The 16,476-nt window shown below is 42.1% G+C and overlaps 1 protein-coding gene across 1 annotated transcript in view; it reads left to right on the top strand.

The window, feature by feature from the left end:
* The first annotated feature begins 4,245 nt into the window (after window positions 1-4,245).
* The window catches only part of furinb (furin (paired basic amino acid cleaving enzyme) b), a 69,382-nt gene continuing 57,151 nt past the window's right edge, over window positions 4,246-16,476 (top strand). The window contains exon 1 of the mRNA XM_069685975.1: window positions 4,246-4,422. Within this exon, the coding sequence (XP_069542076.1) occupies window positions 4,246-4,422 (177 nt within the window). The remainder of the gene's footprint in view (window positions 4,423-16,476) is intronic.

The raw sequence follows: 16,476 nt of genomic DNA, 5'->3' as shown, positions 1-16,476 counted from the left end.
TAACTCTTGATTTTCCTCGCTGACGGTCGCTTTCCTTTAAGACTGTTTGCCTTCATCTGAGCGTCCAATTTGTTTCTTTTTCTTTGGATTTTCACTTATTTTTGAAGTTGTATCTGTAGTCATCCCTCTTTTCTTTCTTTGTTCAGCATCTGTAGATTACTGTTTACTCTCAACACTTGCAGAGAGTGGGAAAGCAGCTGCTTAGCTCCACCTACCCTCTCTGGCAGACCAACCACTGCTGGCTGATGGAAAATGCGTCACTAACCCGGGGGCCGCTTGTGATCTTTTCTGCAAATGGCACCACCCACACCTATTCCATAATAATACTATATACTGCGAATGCAAAGGCTTTCATCAGTGGGCCGTAGACTCAATCACCATTGTGTTACCTCATTCGGCGATAGATAGTGACCTGATCGAGCTGTAAATGCTATATACACTGAAGTTTTAGGCAGGTGTGAAAAAATGCTGTAAACTAATGCTTTCAAAAATATAAATAATAATTGTTTATTTTTATCTTTTAATTTACAAAATGATGAGTGAGCAAACAAAGAGAAATCTAAATCAAATCAATATTTGGTGTTAGTACCCTTTCCTTTCAAACCAGCACCAATTCTTATAGGTACACTTGCACAAAGTCAGGGATTTTGTAGCATTATAATCAGGTGTATGATCAACCAATTATACCAAACAGGTGCTAATGATCATCAATTTCACATGTAGGTTGAAACACAGTCAGTAACAGAAACAGAAACAGCTGTGTAGGAGGCTTAAAACTGGGAGGGTGAGGAACAGCCAAACTCTGCTACCAAGGTGAGGTTGTGGAAGACAGTTTCATGTCACAGGTCACACACCATGGCAAGACTGAGCACAGCAACAAGACACAAGGTAGTTATACTGCATCAGCAAGGTCTCTCCCAGACAAAGATTTCAAAGCAGGTTTCAAGATGTCCTGTTCAACCTCTTTCGAAAAAGCACGAAGAAACGGGCAATGTTGAAGATCGTAGACGCAGTGGTCAGCCAAGGAAACGTGGCGCAGCAGATGAAAAACACATCAAGCTTATTTCCCTTCAAAATCGGAATATGTCCAGCAGTGCCATCAGCTCAGAACTGGCAGAAACCAGTTGGACCCAGGTACACTCATCTACTGTCCAGAGATATCTGGCCAGAAGTGGTCTTCATGCAAGAGTTGCAGCCAAAAAGCCATACCTCCGACATGGAAACAAGGCCAAGCGACTCAACTATGCACGAAAACATGGGAACTGGGGTGCAGAAAAATGGCAGCAAGTGCTCTGGACTGATGAGTCAAAATTTGAAATATTTGGCTTTAGCAGAAGGCAGTTTGTTCGCCGGAGGGCTGGAGAGCGGTGCAATAATGAGTGTCCGCAGGCAACAGTGAAGCATGGTGGAGGTTCCTTGCAAGTTTGGGGCTGAATTTGTGCAAATGGAGTTGGAGATTTGGTGAGGATTAATGGTGTCCTCAATGCTGAGAAATACAGGCAGATACTTATCCATCATGCAATACCATCAGGGAGGCGTATGATTGGCCCTAAATTTATTCTGCAGCAGGACGACCCCAAACGTACAGCCATTAAAAACTATCTTTAGCGTAAAGAAGAACAAGAAGTCCTGGAAGTGATAATATGGCCCCCACAGAGCCCTGATCTCAACATCAACAAGTCTGTCTGGGATTACATGAAGAGACAGAAGGATTTGAGGAAGCCTACATCCACAGAAGATCTGTGCTTAGTTCTCTAAGATGTTTGGAACAACCTACCAGCCCAGTTCCTTCAAAAACGGTGTGCAAGTGAACCTAGAAGAATTGATGCTGTTTTGAAGGCAAAGAATGGTCACACCAAATACTGATTTGATTTAGATTTCTCTTCTGTTCATTCACTGCATTTTGTTAATTGATGAAAATAAACTATTAACACTTCCATTTTTGAAAGCATTCTTAGTTTACAGCATTTTTTATATATTTATAAACGGCACTTAACAATGCTTTTGGTGAATTAGAAATAGTGCCATCTTATTTTTTTCCCAACGCTAGTTCCGGCTCCATAATTTACAATATTCTCAGCACTGTATGCAGCACATGTAGAAGAGGCATTAAAGCTGATTATTAGACATAGTTGATACTAGAATCGATTATCAATGTTAAATATTCTTCAAAAAGTTACTTGTTTAAGTAACAAGCAGAAAGTGGAAAATAAATTGTTTTCATTCCAGCCAAAAAATGTACTCTATCTATCTGCCATCATATTGCTAATTGGTGAACTTTTCCTCTCTAAAATTAGTCATCGCTCTCAAACTCTCCATATCAGTCAATCTCTAGCTAAACTGATGTTAATATATTCTACAGTTAGACAGTAACATGCTGTCGTATCCCTAAACCGTTCCCTAGTAGGACCGGACTGTTTGTGTGTGCTGTGTGCCCTGTTTGGTTGTTTTCATCCCTTTATCTTTCGGGTGGATGTACCATCTATATAACCAGTGCAGTCGTGATGGGAGGTGAACACTTCCACTTCCTGCCAAAATAACCCCTCTTAATTGGAATGTACTGTGAAAATAGATATGTTTTCCGTCCTTCACCTTTAATGCCTGTGAACCCTCAGCCAGTGTGTGAAATAGTCTGCTCCTCTGCAGGTTTCCCTTACCTTGCAGAAGAAATGGGCTCCCATTGTTTTCCAAAATCCATTAACGAGACTGAAAGTCTAACGCCCCATAGCAGCCGCTAAAGCCTGCAATGTTCATTACCCTCCACAATTTGAAACAGTTTGACAGAATGAACACCACACTGCTGATTTAGCTTTTCTCAGAGCCTTAAGGGAACGGGGATAAAAATGTTAATTCGTCCTGTGGGTGGCCATAGAGGAGAGACCACGTGCTTATTAGAAAATAAAAAGGGTTTATCTTCTTAGGAACCTCAAACTGCCGTGCAAAGATCAACCATCTGCAAACTGGATCACAAGATGTCTTCTGAGTATAACTGACATTATGATGTAAGGTCGGAGCAAGTGGAACTTCTTAAGCTGCCAAAATAAAGGGATCATCTTTAAAGGAGCGTGAATGTGCTCAGTCGGTTTCACTGCTCATTGGGGCTGACGTATCCAGAGCTAACTCCGGCCTGATGCTCATGCTGTAGAGCAAAGAGCTTGACTGACTGACCGACTTACCATCATTGTCAGGGGTCAATGAATATGTGAACACAGCACACTTAATTGTGTTCAATTCAAAAAGCCTCAGACTGGACTCTAAATGTGCGTCTTATTCCTTTCACATCAGTTCATAGTGTAGCCCACTGTTGATAGCACGTCGGTGGGATCAGCAGTTAGACTGGACAGGCATTTAGACCTGCCTCACCTCCCCTCCTCTTCATCTTTCTTAGCCTGAACAGATACACTTAGCAGATTCCCACACCTTATCATCTTTTTCTCACTCGGAGTCAGTTAACTCACCACAAAGCTTTCCTTTTTATGTGTGACTTACGGGCTCCTTTCCCTCCGAATCCAAAGAGCTACAAATGAAAAGCAGACAGCCCCAGTCTGGGGATCTTTTTTTTCCCTTTTTGAACGTTTGCTAAAATAATGGTCCTTTTTACCACGCTTCTTATTTTACTATTCAATTAGACCAGTGAACAGAACCTTCTCAGACCTAATACATTGTTGGAATATCCTAGAATAAGAGCCGTATCTGAGAGAGAGTTGAAATCTCCTCTCCTCAGATGCTCTGCCTCTGCTAGTTGCCACCACAAGCTATGTAATGCTCTGCTTGAGCTCATCCTGTATTGCAGCAACATGCTTTCTGCATATCATTATCATACATTACCATCTCAGGTCTGAGAAAGATGAGGAAGGGTTGGATAAAAAAAAATGTGATTTTGGCAGAGCCCTTGTCTGTTTTGACCTGATATGTATGCTTAGCACATTTATGAAGATATGTTTATTGTTTTCTCTCCGGGTTTGACAGTTGACGGTGAGCAAAGTATGATGCATGATAAAGCTGTGGGTGTGCTGTTTATTTTTACTGCTGCTTCTTTTTTTTTAACAATATCTGCAGTAGGTAACTGAGGCCCAAGAGTGACCCAGTTAAGAAGGCCATGTTTGTGTTTATAACCAGCTCCGTCCTTTCTTTTTTTCTCCAGGCCACTGTTCCACTTTGCTGCTGTAAGGTAGAGCAGCCCCGCTCTGCCTGGGAAGCAGCCAGACGGACAGATAGACCGCCCCGAGAAGCGTCCTCCTTTTCATGGATGCCAGGGTGGTCCTGCTGCACTTATGGGCAGTCCTTGTCCTCCTGACAGCAGAGCTGAAGTGGATTGATGCTGCTGAGGTCTACACCAACACCTGGGCTGTCCAGATCGAGGGGGGGCCGGAGGAGGCCGACAGCATCGCCAGGGAACACGGTTTCATCAACCTCGGCAATGTAAGTTCCCGTGTTTGTCTGTGGATGCATGAGAGATGTCTCGCATTGCTGCTAACTATCTTTATCGCTCAAAGTGAGACTGCATCCAGATAAAGCTGTGTCTTGTAGGTGAATATCAATGTTACAAAACTGTTGTACATCAAAGCCGAGCATCAGAGAGCCTGACACAACACCTCCAGGCAATCCTGTTTGCGGAGCGGATTGCAGAAGTGTGGCCTCCTCCACTTCTTGTAGCTTAAGTGGGGCATGCATGGCTTCCTAATACACTGGCAGACGCTTATGTTTACAGAGTAGTGTTAGGAATAGACTGGAATAATAAGGCTGTTATTTTGGGGTCTCAAGGAAGGTTGTTATATTTAATAACAATGTAAGTAGTTTAATTTTAACGCCACCACTATAGCTTACGTTTTAGAGCTTGTAAAGTCGTTGCAATTATATGAGCTGTTGTGTAACACTGTTTCCACACGGAGGGGAAGAAAAACAACTGTGAAAAGAGGTGAGAATAGGAGGGGGAGAGAAGGAGAAGTGCTAGTGACTTATTGTCCCTTCAGTGGTGTGTTAGGTCCCTTGAATATCAAAATGCTTTCGAGGCTGAGCTTTTCCATATTTGTGCGCAGCAGTCGACAGTGAGTCGCTACTTGGTCCCCTCTCCCCCAGTTGCTCCACTTGAGACTTAACTTCATTTGCATGCGTCTTTGTGGAGCTGCCTGAGTGCTACACACGCCAGTGAACAGCCTTCTGGATTACTCCTCAGGAATATGCGTAGGAGGTTCTGCATATTCCCACCACACTCCTCCCCACCTCGAGTAAAGAGGATTTTCTCAAAGAGAGGTTTTTCGAAATTAATTCGAGCTTATCGTTGCGTTCTTTATTTGTCGACGATAAAGCTTTGTCTGCAGCGCAAAGCCAGATGTTTTTAGCGACCCTGCTACAGTGAACAGTTGTCACATGGGTTTATGTCAATCTGGACTAGATTATATATGTCTCTTCATTAAATGCTCCTTATCGTCCATCCCCATAACATTATATTGTCTCCATGTGCTTATCTAAGAGACTTCTATTCTGTTTGAATCTGGAGTTCATTTAGTATCGATCTGGATATTTGCTGTTGTTCCAACAGTCTCAAACTATTACTAGTACTGGCGTCTTAAAGAAAATGTGCATTAGGTGAAATGGCCCCGAACAGACTTTTACTCTTAATTGCTTCAGTGAATTTGAAGGTAGTGAATCAATCTGAAGTCCCAGTGATTTGGGTGAAATAAAACGTTCAATATTCTGCTCACAGTACACACTTGAATATTCTAGACAATCACCCAGGGACGCAACGCTAAGGAGCACAAAAGAAAGTCTCTCCTTCGAGCGAAGCAATTTTTCTTTCTTTCATATGCCCTTTTTGTGATCGCTTTCCCAAGAAAAACTGGATGTCCACTGCATTAATGAGGAGGAGCTTTATTTTTCTCTACTGCTAATCAGTGATTGCATCAGAGGAGTAGAGCTAGAGGTAGCCACAGGGCTGAGTCCTCTCAGACAGCTGTCTGTGACTGAAAGTCTGATGCCATATGGCAGCTTGTCATTTTAGTGCATGGGAGATATGACATTAAGTCACTCAGGTCCCCGAGCGTGAAAGAGGAGTGTAGCCACATTTCACAAGGTGGCTCCTAAAATCAACCTTCTTACGTCATCCCAGCCGACAGACAATACCTTTCCACAATCTCTGGGCGCCCGACATCACAGCCCACAAGATGTCTGTCGCCTTTACAGATGTGGTTTTTCGCCCTGGAGAAATGCTAGAGTAGAGCTTTTTTTTTTGCAGTTTTGATGTGAGAGGCACAAATTCCAACAGTAGATATATATATTTTTATATGTGTGTCTGCAAGTGTAGAGGAGGTGAAGGTAGATGATAAAAGGAGAGTAGGAAAGAGGTTAAAAAAATAGAGATAATTGACAATTTTCCATTGGGAAAATAAGCGAAGAGTAGAAGTGAGACATGTGGAGATAGCAGTGTGCCTGTGAGGGCGTGTGGGAGACAGGAAGCGAGCTAATGGAGTATGGTATTAGGAACCAAAAGGCATCAGCGTTGGATGACTGGAAGGGTGAAATTTCGTATTATCCACTGTCTGGAATTAGATTTAGTTGCAGTATATCTTCAGTCGTTGTTTCACACAGGAATGCAAATAAGTTTTACTCTATTGTCCCTGAATGGGTGCTATGAGGAAAGGTTGATACACAGGTGATGTGCAGTGTTTGTGCTCTGACAGCACAGTGGGGCTTAAAGGAGCAATTCGCCACCTGGAAAAAGCCACTGTCAGTCAAAGCTGGTGTTCTCTGTAATCGATAGAAGCAAGAATATTTGAAATTGGCGCCATAGCTGCGCACAAACAAGCTTGTGGTTTCGCCCATTCTACATTCCTACAACACCCAGGGTGCATTGCGGCCCTCCCTCTGAAGGGAACGGCCCAGCGAGAGACGCTGGAGTGAAATACTACCGATTTCTCACATGCAATGGCTCAGAGCGTTGAGAGCGATGAGAATATACCGGTGGATGGGCGAAAAATCTTCAGGTCTGCAGTCTACATTTCAAACCTGACGACGTTGAACGAGACGTGACATCGGAGGCGGGCATCCTTGATTGAGGAAGTGTAGTTTAGAAAGCGGATATAGTCCTCCAAAGGCACAGAGCAAAGAGCATTTTTTAATGCTTTATAATGGCATTAGCTCCCCATAATAGAATGATAGGACTGAGGTTGAAAATCGGTGAACTGGCCCTTTAAGGTATGGGTTAGGCAAGGCTGTGGAGGCTTTGTGGGGAGACAGCCTACTCGTCATTTTTCATCATTGTTGGTGGTTGTTCTACAGGGAACATGAAGAGAGCAAAGAGGCTGATGTATTATCAGAGGGTAATGGGATTTTTATCACTTATGTGATTACTGGATCATTACATAACACATTATTTATTCACTGCAGTGCTTGGAAATGCCTTACTGTCCTGGTGCATCTTCATGTATTTGCAGAGTCACTCTTTATGTCTCAGCTTCTTTAAGTGTGTGTGAGTTGAAGTGAACTGCGTGTGCTCAGGTGTGTGTGTTTGTGAGGATTTAAGTGTAAATGTCATCAACACTTCCTTGCATGTATCAGCCTTTTACAAGTTGTCACAGAGGGTTGTTATATCTCTTTCTCCGTAATCTTTCCAGCAGGCTTTTTTGTTTTGCTTTTTCAATAACGCTTTTGTGTCTGCATGAGAGTGCGATGCCGGGGTTTAGACCTAAATGTCATGTTGTTTTTTTTGGTGAGCGGAATCATTGTTTTTATGAGGACGGGCAGGCTCTGTGGGCGTTGACGCACCGCATCAACCTGCTGTGTGGATTAGATATCTAATGCCAGTGCCTCTTTTGGAATCCCCGTGTCTATCTATTTCTCTCACTCTATCTCTCCATCTGCCTCGGCCTCTTTCTCTTCATAGCTCAAAAAACCTTATCTGAAGTAAAACCAACAAACACACTTCCCAGTCCGCTTCATAGGCCGTCGGCCCTTTTACAAGCCGCACAAAACAATTCACTTGTTTTGCCGGGGCAACAGGTAATTTTCAGGTAGGGTGCGGATGTTTGATTACAGCCCCCCTTGCTTGGTAATTGCACTATATATTCCTTCAAAATTCAATATTACTGCTGCAAATCCTCTGTATTTTATACCATCACATCCCCAGACACGCACACACACACACACACGTACCTGCTCTGTGCTAGGTAGAATGTAATGCGCTCCAATGCCATTGTTCATTACTCCGCTGCACATGATACCCTGCCAACTGAGTGATGCACGCACCTGCTGGCCAATTCTCTCCCTCTCTCGCTCTCTCTTTCTCTTTGTCGATTCAATTCAGTCCAAATGAGCTGTATTGGCATGAAATGTAACAAAATAAATACATAAAATAAACTTGGCTCTCTGTCTCTGTCTCTCTCCCTCTCCGGTCGATTTACATGCTGGCTGCGTGAGTGAGATGGCCCCAGCACGTTAGGACAGAGTTATTGTTATATTGCTAAAGGAATGACACAGATGCTTTTAAGAATGCACATGGGCAGGTAGTTCTGTGGGCGACGAGAGTTTGATTATTTTTATATGCGAGTGTGATTTGTAAAGCGAGCACTGTCAGGATGATTATATAGTGTTGTGTTATTGCTTTTATCTTGCTTCCATTTGCCTTGAGTGCGATCAGAAGGCATTTATGTTTGTGTTTGCGTGTGTGTATAAGTTCTTCACTTGATTGCTGATGTTTTTGTCACAATTTTAAGGTAATAGTTTCATAAATGGAACATCAAAGCATCTCTCTCTCTCGCTCTATGGTCCTTTACTGTCTGCCGGATGTTCTCTCCAGTGCATACTCATTCTGAGACGTTTATACCGCCAGACTTCTGCACTAAACCCGTACTTCACTGTTCTGCAGCAGACAGACAGGCAATAGCTTCACCTGCAGTATTGGCTGTCTTCTATTTCCCACAGGACTTTGACGGGAAAATAAGGAGTGCCTCATGGAATAAAAGCTGTGAAGTGTTGCCGTTGGCACTAACGAATCTCGATAGAAAGAGTCTGCAGAGGTGCTAAAATATTATAATGTTACCGGGAGATTATTATGAGAGAGTACGATTCCATCTCTGCAGATTCTTTCTGCTCTATCACACCATTGTCTCAAGTCATTTTCAGAATAATCTGTCTTTTTTTCCTACGTTTGCCATCAACGTCGACTTGAGGACTGGAAATATATTCTTTTGGATCACACAGAAGTTTTTCATGACCCACAAGCCCCAGTGCGCCCCCAAAATTGAAACGATGCCAACAAAATAAGATCTGTCTTTGACGAGTAAGATGATGTGGTGATTTATGCACTGCATACTGCAGGAGCTGGGTTTGACGTCATCCGTGTGAACAAACTGACATATGAAGGGTAATTATAGCAACCTGGCATTATAGCTCATTAACTATTAAATATAGGGTTATATATATATAGTGTCCAAGTGTTTGCTCTTCGTTTATGTGGAAGTAAGAAATGTAGTGGGTCCAAATTTTCAGCTTGTTGTGATTTAAACTGTGAGTGTGTTTATACTTAATTCAGAATTTCAGATTGATTGGCAAACGTTGCCCCAATTCATTTCTGCTCTTGCGGCACCATTTCCTCCCAAACATCATTAAGCTGTGTGATAAAAACCACACAATTTTCAAGACGAGGGCCCCAAGACTCCCCATTTTTTTCTACCCTTCTTTCTTTCCTTCTTTTTTTTCTCTCCATCCTCGTTCCATGCCTGCTCTATTTTTTTTTTTTTCCTTTTCAAATTAAAAATTGTAATCTTCACAAATACTCGCTGATTGAGATTGTTCTCCTGTGGAGACATTCAACATCCGCAGAGCTCAGACCGATTCCTCTGGAATACTTAATACGACTGTGTTGTTATAATTGTAGTAAACATTGACTAAGAGACACAATTTAAAGTGGATCAGTCATTTCCCATCAATACTCATTTAAAAGATTCCATTCCGATACGAGCGTCACCGGGGTGTAGAGCTGGATTTAAGCATGAGTTTGTAATTACTTTGTAAGAAATAAAACTGCAGCGAACCTTTTTGTAGTCAGAATCTTTATTCTGTAATTTCTCATTCAAATTGTGGAAACACAGCATGTCTGCGGAGCCCTTGTTGTTGAATCAATAGAGGGAAAAAAAGCAAGAGATGTCGATATCTGTATCCTCAGAGAATGTAGAAGAAAAGTTTCTTATTTTGCAAGCCACAGCTGTTTCTGAACACCCGGCTGCTGCCTCCTTCTGAAGCCTAGTAGTGGATTCAAAAGGTTGACAACAGGTTGTAGATCTGTCTTTCATATTGTCTTAAAAATATGTTTAGTTAAAATGTCCATGCTACATTTTTAAATACAATGTGTTGTGGTTAAGGGATTAAATTATGCCGCAGGTATGTTTCTCTTTATCTTTAAACATGCAGTCATTAAAATGGAAATCCTAAAGTTTCAATAAATTGTGGGTCATAATTCACTGACATTCTTCATCTTTTACATTCAAAATTAGCAACCAAGTACCTTAATAAGTGTTAACATGTCTGCTGGCATCACAAATCTCAATTAAATACAGTAACCTTTGGTCCTCCTTCCGTTCCGTTGCTTCTGCATTTGGTTGCTGCGTGCCCTTTTCTCTAACACCCTCCATGTGCGTGTGTATGTGTGTGTCTGTGTACGCATTAGTTTTTGTTATGGTAGTTATCTCTGGATTTGGTGCAACCTTGTGCTTCTGCTCACTGCCTCGTAGCCATACTGTAAAGCCCCTGCGACTGTCTGCCCACTGGCACACCAAACTACAGCCTGTTCTGGCATCAGGCTTCCATGGAGAAAACTGCCAGCGTTATTATTTCTACTAGATTGAATCCAGCGTTGGTAGAGAGAGGGGGGGTCATGTTTTGTTGGCAATACAACACTATGTGTTTTCCTAGATCTTAAGGCCACTTGGCATTTCAAAAAGTAGTCCTCTTCCTTCTGCTGTTTGTGCTTAATTAAGAAATTTAAATGAGCCTCCGAACGAAGCAAGGCTCCTCTTGCTTTGCTTGTCTTCCTTTCTTCTTTACAGGTATATGAGTGTTTTTTTTATCACCTGCATCATCTTCCTGCTACCACAATATCCTACAAAGTCCTCTGGGAAATGTTGCTTTGCAATCTTCTCATTTCCCTGTGTGGCTCTTAGCCGTTTTTTACCTCCTATCCGTTTTAATCTCGTCCTCTCTTAAAACTTCCAATATTTGCAGGTGGTTCACAGGTCTGGTCTCCAGTCACTTCCCTCTTCCCTTCCTCTGCGCTCTCCCTCCCTTCTTTTGGTTGTCCTCTCTTCCTTTTCTTCCTCATCTAGCTTCAATTTTCCTCCAGTGTTTACTGATCTGAGTGAAGAGTACCTCCTAGTCCCAGAGCTGTCTCTCATTTAAATGCACCACTTCATTATATGGAGCCTGCAGCCACAGACCTTTTAGCCGTTTTCAAAAACGTCTCCTAGAAATGGGTTGGCTCAGTGCCAGAGATCCACACAAATCATCTCTCAGAAGGTACCCAATCCTGCGTTTAATATCTAAAACATCTCTGATTTACAAAACTGTGACTCCGGCTACCAAAGGTTTTCATCAGACCATTTAAACAAGTTTGCAGTCAGGTGTTTGCACTGAAAGACCAGGCCGTAAAGATCAAGTGAGTGGAACAGGATAAAGTCTATCAGGCTGCTCTCGGCTCCTCTGAGATATGGAGCCAGCCATGCGTGAGCATTGTCTGCCTTCATTCAAGACTCTTTTCTTCAGGGAGATCTTTTTTTTAAGACTACACACATTTGTAATCTGCCTCATTATTGACTCAGGATGGCTTTGAGTAAATTGAAGATAGAACTTTCCTTTTGTAAAGCGCTGACTTTTGTTCCCAGGGAAGAGTGCAGATACGATATAATTCAGCTGCAAAGCCACAACTGTACTCGTTTGTGTTCCTCTTCAGCCTCCTGTGACTAGAGGAAAACACCATTGTAATGTGAAGGCCTAGTTTGCAAACAAGCAGTTTGTTGTCTGTTCGTTCATTCATGGGCGATTTCATTGATACGTCAGTGACCAGAATAATCTTACTCGTAGTTGTTGGCTCGTGGGGAAATAAAGACAGTAAAAACTACTGAACATGTAATTGTAGCTCATAAGCAGTTAGCATGACGTTAGCAGCGCTACTCAACTGTTTTTCCTTTCGTACTCAGCATTCAACAGGACCAATCTCAGATTGGCGCACATAATTACATACTAGTTCCAATAAGGGAATGTAATAATACCCACTCGATGTTTTTATTAGATTTTTTTATACTTCCAATTCATCTGAGAGCTTCATTGTGAATCACCTTTAACTCTTCATTTTTAATTCAATGTCATACAATTCAATAAAAGAGCCTGATAACAAATGCACTCATCATGCTTCTAATCCTGCTGCTTTGTTGGGGCTTTTCCAGATTGGTGTTGATCCAACTGTATGCTAATTTTAGAGGGTTCAATTTGTAATGTTGATTTGAAGACGAAGAGTTAGAGAGGGTTAGGCTTTGGAAATTATCAATTTAAACTTCTTAAAAGTAGAACTTGTAGCAGGACTATTTTATTCCAAAAGGTGTAACACAAGCTTCTCCTGGTTGTCCTTATTGGTTCTCTTAGCTGAGTATGCCTGAAGGGTCCTTTGCAGTGTAGAAGGACTATTTGAGGAGACTGTCAGACGTGTAGATCGGGGACAATATATGTTTGTGCGCATTTGCACTGTCAGAGTGTGTCCCTGCAGTGTGCGCGCAGCACTCAGGTGAACATTGCAGAACAGTTTGTGTAACAGCCAGCGACAGGACTAACAGGTTAAAAGTAGTCTGCATGGCGTGCAGTCAGACATGTTTTGCTGCAGTGGCTCCGGCATCATGTCAGGCTGCCTACAGACGTGTATTATATCACTGTGGACCACTTAGAGAAGCGCTGCCTCTGAAGTGCTGTGTAGGTAATGATTCATTAATTGCATCAATTACAATTATGCCAATTCACTGCATTGATCTGCTAAAAGAAATTCCTCCTGCTGTAGCAACTATCAATTTGAAACTTTGACACTATTGAATTGCAATAATCAAATTTAAAAGCAACCACTCTCTCTTTTACCAGGATCGTGGAATTGCTGTCATTACTGCGGCAGCTACTACACAATAAATGCTCAGACTGCTGCGGATACAAATGTCACTACTAGCGAGGCCACTGCTGCGGCGGCTGTCACAACTACAAGTAATGTCACTGCAAAGAGAGAAATGTGTGCCAGAGCCTGTTCAGGCGATCATAAGTAAACACTTTTCTACAATGTGTGCAGCTGTTAATTAGCTTTATTGTTAATCAGTATAGAAGAGACTGTTTTGGTTAATAGTTGCTGGATCCATTTGTTTCGTTCCAAAAGAGAGCTGAACCCCATCAAGGATAGAACATAATAATAATTTCTCTTGAAGCTCATTGTCAGCCTGAATAATTAAATTAAACTGCTGTCAAGCCAGTAATCCACAAAGCTTCTAAGCTTTTTTTAATGTCTGAAAAGGCGTGCATTTCTTTGCAGTTCTGCCACAGAGCTCGGGAGCTCAGCCCTTATCTTGCCTACAGGTTGAGGGAAAAAAAACAATATGCACGGACCTTGAGTTAGCCTTGGGATCTCCTCATGGGGAATAATCTCTAAGCATTATGCATGCCCAACAACAGGGCTTTTCAAGCAATGCGGGCAGAGAGTAACTCACTGCTCAGCCATGATTTTTCTGCTCTGTTAACACCGTACCATAGAACATTTCTCCCTCCCTGCTTTTCCTTCTCATGTAAGAATTCTAATCTCGGTTTATGAGAAGATATTTCGAGAAATGTAATATGTGTGGGTATCAACAAGCGTAGGAATGAAAATGCGGAATAAGACAATGCAGTTATAGGTGAGGGGGAAATTGTTACCCAGAGGTGCCAGTGAGAGATCAGATCAGTGCTCAGTCAGTATTACATTCTGCTGGGAGAGCCCCTGAAACCCTCCTTTTTATCCCTGCTCCAATAAAACATGAAAGAGGGAAGACAAGCCGTAGCTACAAGTGTACAAGAAATTTGACTGTTATTGAGGACATGAGACAAGTTACCGAGAAGTTATTAGTTTCTTCTGCTGTGTGCCCAGATTCTGTCTTTTATTCGATATTTTACCATTTAATTTTTTTTACATCTCATATCCTGTTTGGCGCTTGCCAGCATAATACCGTGCTTTTTGCTTGTTATTTTTCCAATGTGCAACCAGTCAAAGCGGCATGAATATTTTAAGAGTACATGAAATGTAAATCAGAGCTCAGTACACAGAGTTAATTTTGATAAAAGGGAGTTATGGATGGATCTTCGGCAGAGGTTTTACGGTTGAATGTCTGTGCTGTGCTCGTAATGCTTTGATTTTTCTTTTGGTTTCAGGAGGTATTGATTTAAAAAAAAAAATCAGGCCAGAAGTGACTGTAGTTTTCTGCCTATAGAAACCTGCTGGGAGCACTGGCGGTCAGTTGAAGATAACTGTATAAACAATCTGAGCACGTCCTCGTGAGGAACAAGCCCATCAAGCCCACTTTATAACACAAGATGTCAGCTCAAAAGTGATGCATTAAAGTGCCAAAAAGATGGATTTGCATGTAAGACCATTTCAGAGATAAATTTTCATTTTTCGGATTTTAATGTCTGTGATTTTCCACCAGAGACGAGTGCACGGATGAAGGACCAGCGTGCCTTCTTTTTTATTTCACCTCAGGCGGTCTTTAATGTTTCAGAAGCAAAAATTATTGACAATCATTAAGCATTACTCTCCTCTGCGAGCATACAAATGACCGCATTCTCGGACCCACCTGCTGTGTTCCAAAGATAATGTATTCGTTTTCCTTTTTATAAGTAAAAAACAAATCAAGCAAAAGTTTTTATCAACCAACACCAGAGGAATCTACGAGGATTCATCGTTACACAGCTCCAGACCAAACTCCATAAGCTCCTTATTTCTGGCTACTTTTCAAAAGAAGAATCTGATAAGATGCCACCAAAAGTTCTGCTGTTGCAATGTGTACTTTTTGTGCTGCTGTCAAAGTATAAATATGACCTTTGGCGGAAGGCAGAATGGAGAAGTAAAGGGTCCGCAAGTGCCGGAGATATCAGGCTCCCCTCTGAAGCGTGACACTCGGTCAATTGCAGGCTGATGTGATTTAGCAGAGACAAGACAGAGAGTGATGGTGAAATAACAAGGCAGCCGACCCTGCCTGACTCCCGCGCTGCTGGTGATCTGGTAGCTTCCTCCTGGACTTAACACGAAGATGGCGGACTAGTTTTTTATCAATGGCAGTTTACATTAGTTCTGTCTCATCATGCATTATTTAAACAGGGTTCCTACGTATGAAAAAGTATGGAATTTGATTTTAGTAATTTCTAAGTCTGGAAAAAAAAAGAGAGTATGGAAAAATATTTGTGTTTCCAGACTCTTGGCCCTATTCTGTTTATAATTATTATTATTTTTGCCTTTATTTTGTAGGACAGCTGAAGAGAGACAGGAAACGTGGGGAGTAGAGAGTGGGGAATGACATGCACCAAATGATCAGCAGACCGGGAGTCGAACCTGCAAATTCAGAATTCCTAAATAGAAGCTGATCATACACACATTGCACTTGGAGCAGACAGTAAGCGCAAACCAAAATGTGCACTGTGTGGAAGAGCGCAGGCCAGAGCGACCTTGATGTCTAAAGCAAGGCACTCCTGAACGGTGGACTGAACGGCTGCAAAGTGGGAATTGCAAGTTTTCCGAGTGCTGGCTTGTAAATCCCAAATACAAAGCCTGGGTTGACTAAAGATTCCAAGTTTGAAAAGAAAGCAAGAAGCAAACTTCAAGAAAATATTTAAATGAGCGTAATTAGCACAGCATTGTTATCATTTGTGCCAAGAACAAGGGGGGTCCTAATCAATATTCTATTTAAATCATCAATTATATATTTAAGTGTGTGATTTGTGGATTAGTTATTCCCCAAACTATGAATGTTTGAGCTCTTATGTGGGGGGGTGGGTGCCGCCATTCAGCTTACCCAGAGATGGTAGTTACAGTGAAATACAGTGAGATCATTCTCAGCCCATCTAATGCAGAAAGAGTGCCTGCCGTGTGTAAAGAGCACCACTCACAGAAGAGGAAGAACGCAGAATACTTTTCACCGTGTTTGGTCCATTTTCATTCCCCTTTAGAATCCTTTTGGGGAAAAAAGACCGCCAGCGGTGCCGCATGAGCGGTTCCCTCTCCAAATTTTAACCGACACTGTGGTTCTTCAGATTGTGTTCTCCAAAATAAAAGTGACGTTAAAGAATGGAGAAATTGACCCAGAACGTACCAGGGGCTTTCCGTTCAAACGGCACTTACAAAGTTGCGGCTCTTAGCTCCTGATAAAGAGTTTGTCTCAGACACGCAGTAATTTAATCCACGACTATGCAGAACCTGCTCTCTGTATACACACG

The sequence above is a fragment of the Semicossyphus pulcher genome, unplaced genomic scaffold (assembly GCF_022749685.1).
Source record: "Semicossyphus pulcher isolate SPU_LCO1_2020_fin unplaced genomic scaffold, fSemPul1.0.p SCAF_8, whole genome shotgun sequence".
Lineage (NCBI taxonomy): Eukaryota > Metazoa > Chordata > Actinopteri > Labriformes > Labridae > Semicossyphus > Semicossyphus pulcher.
Note: the sequence above shows the minus strand (reverse complement) of the source record. Positions and strands in the feature narration are given on the sequence as shown.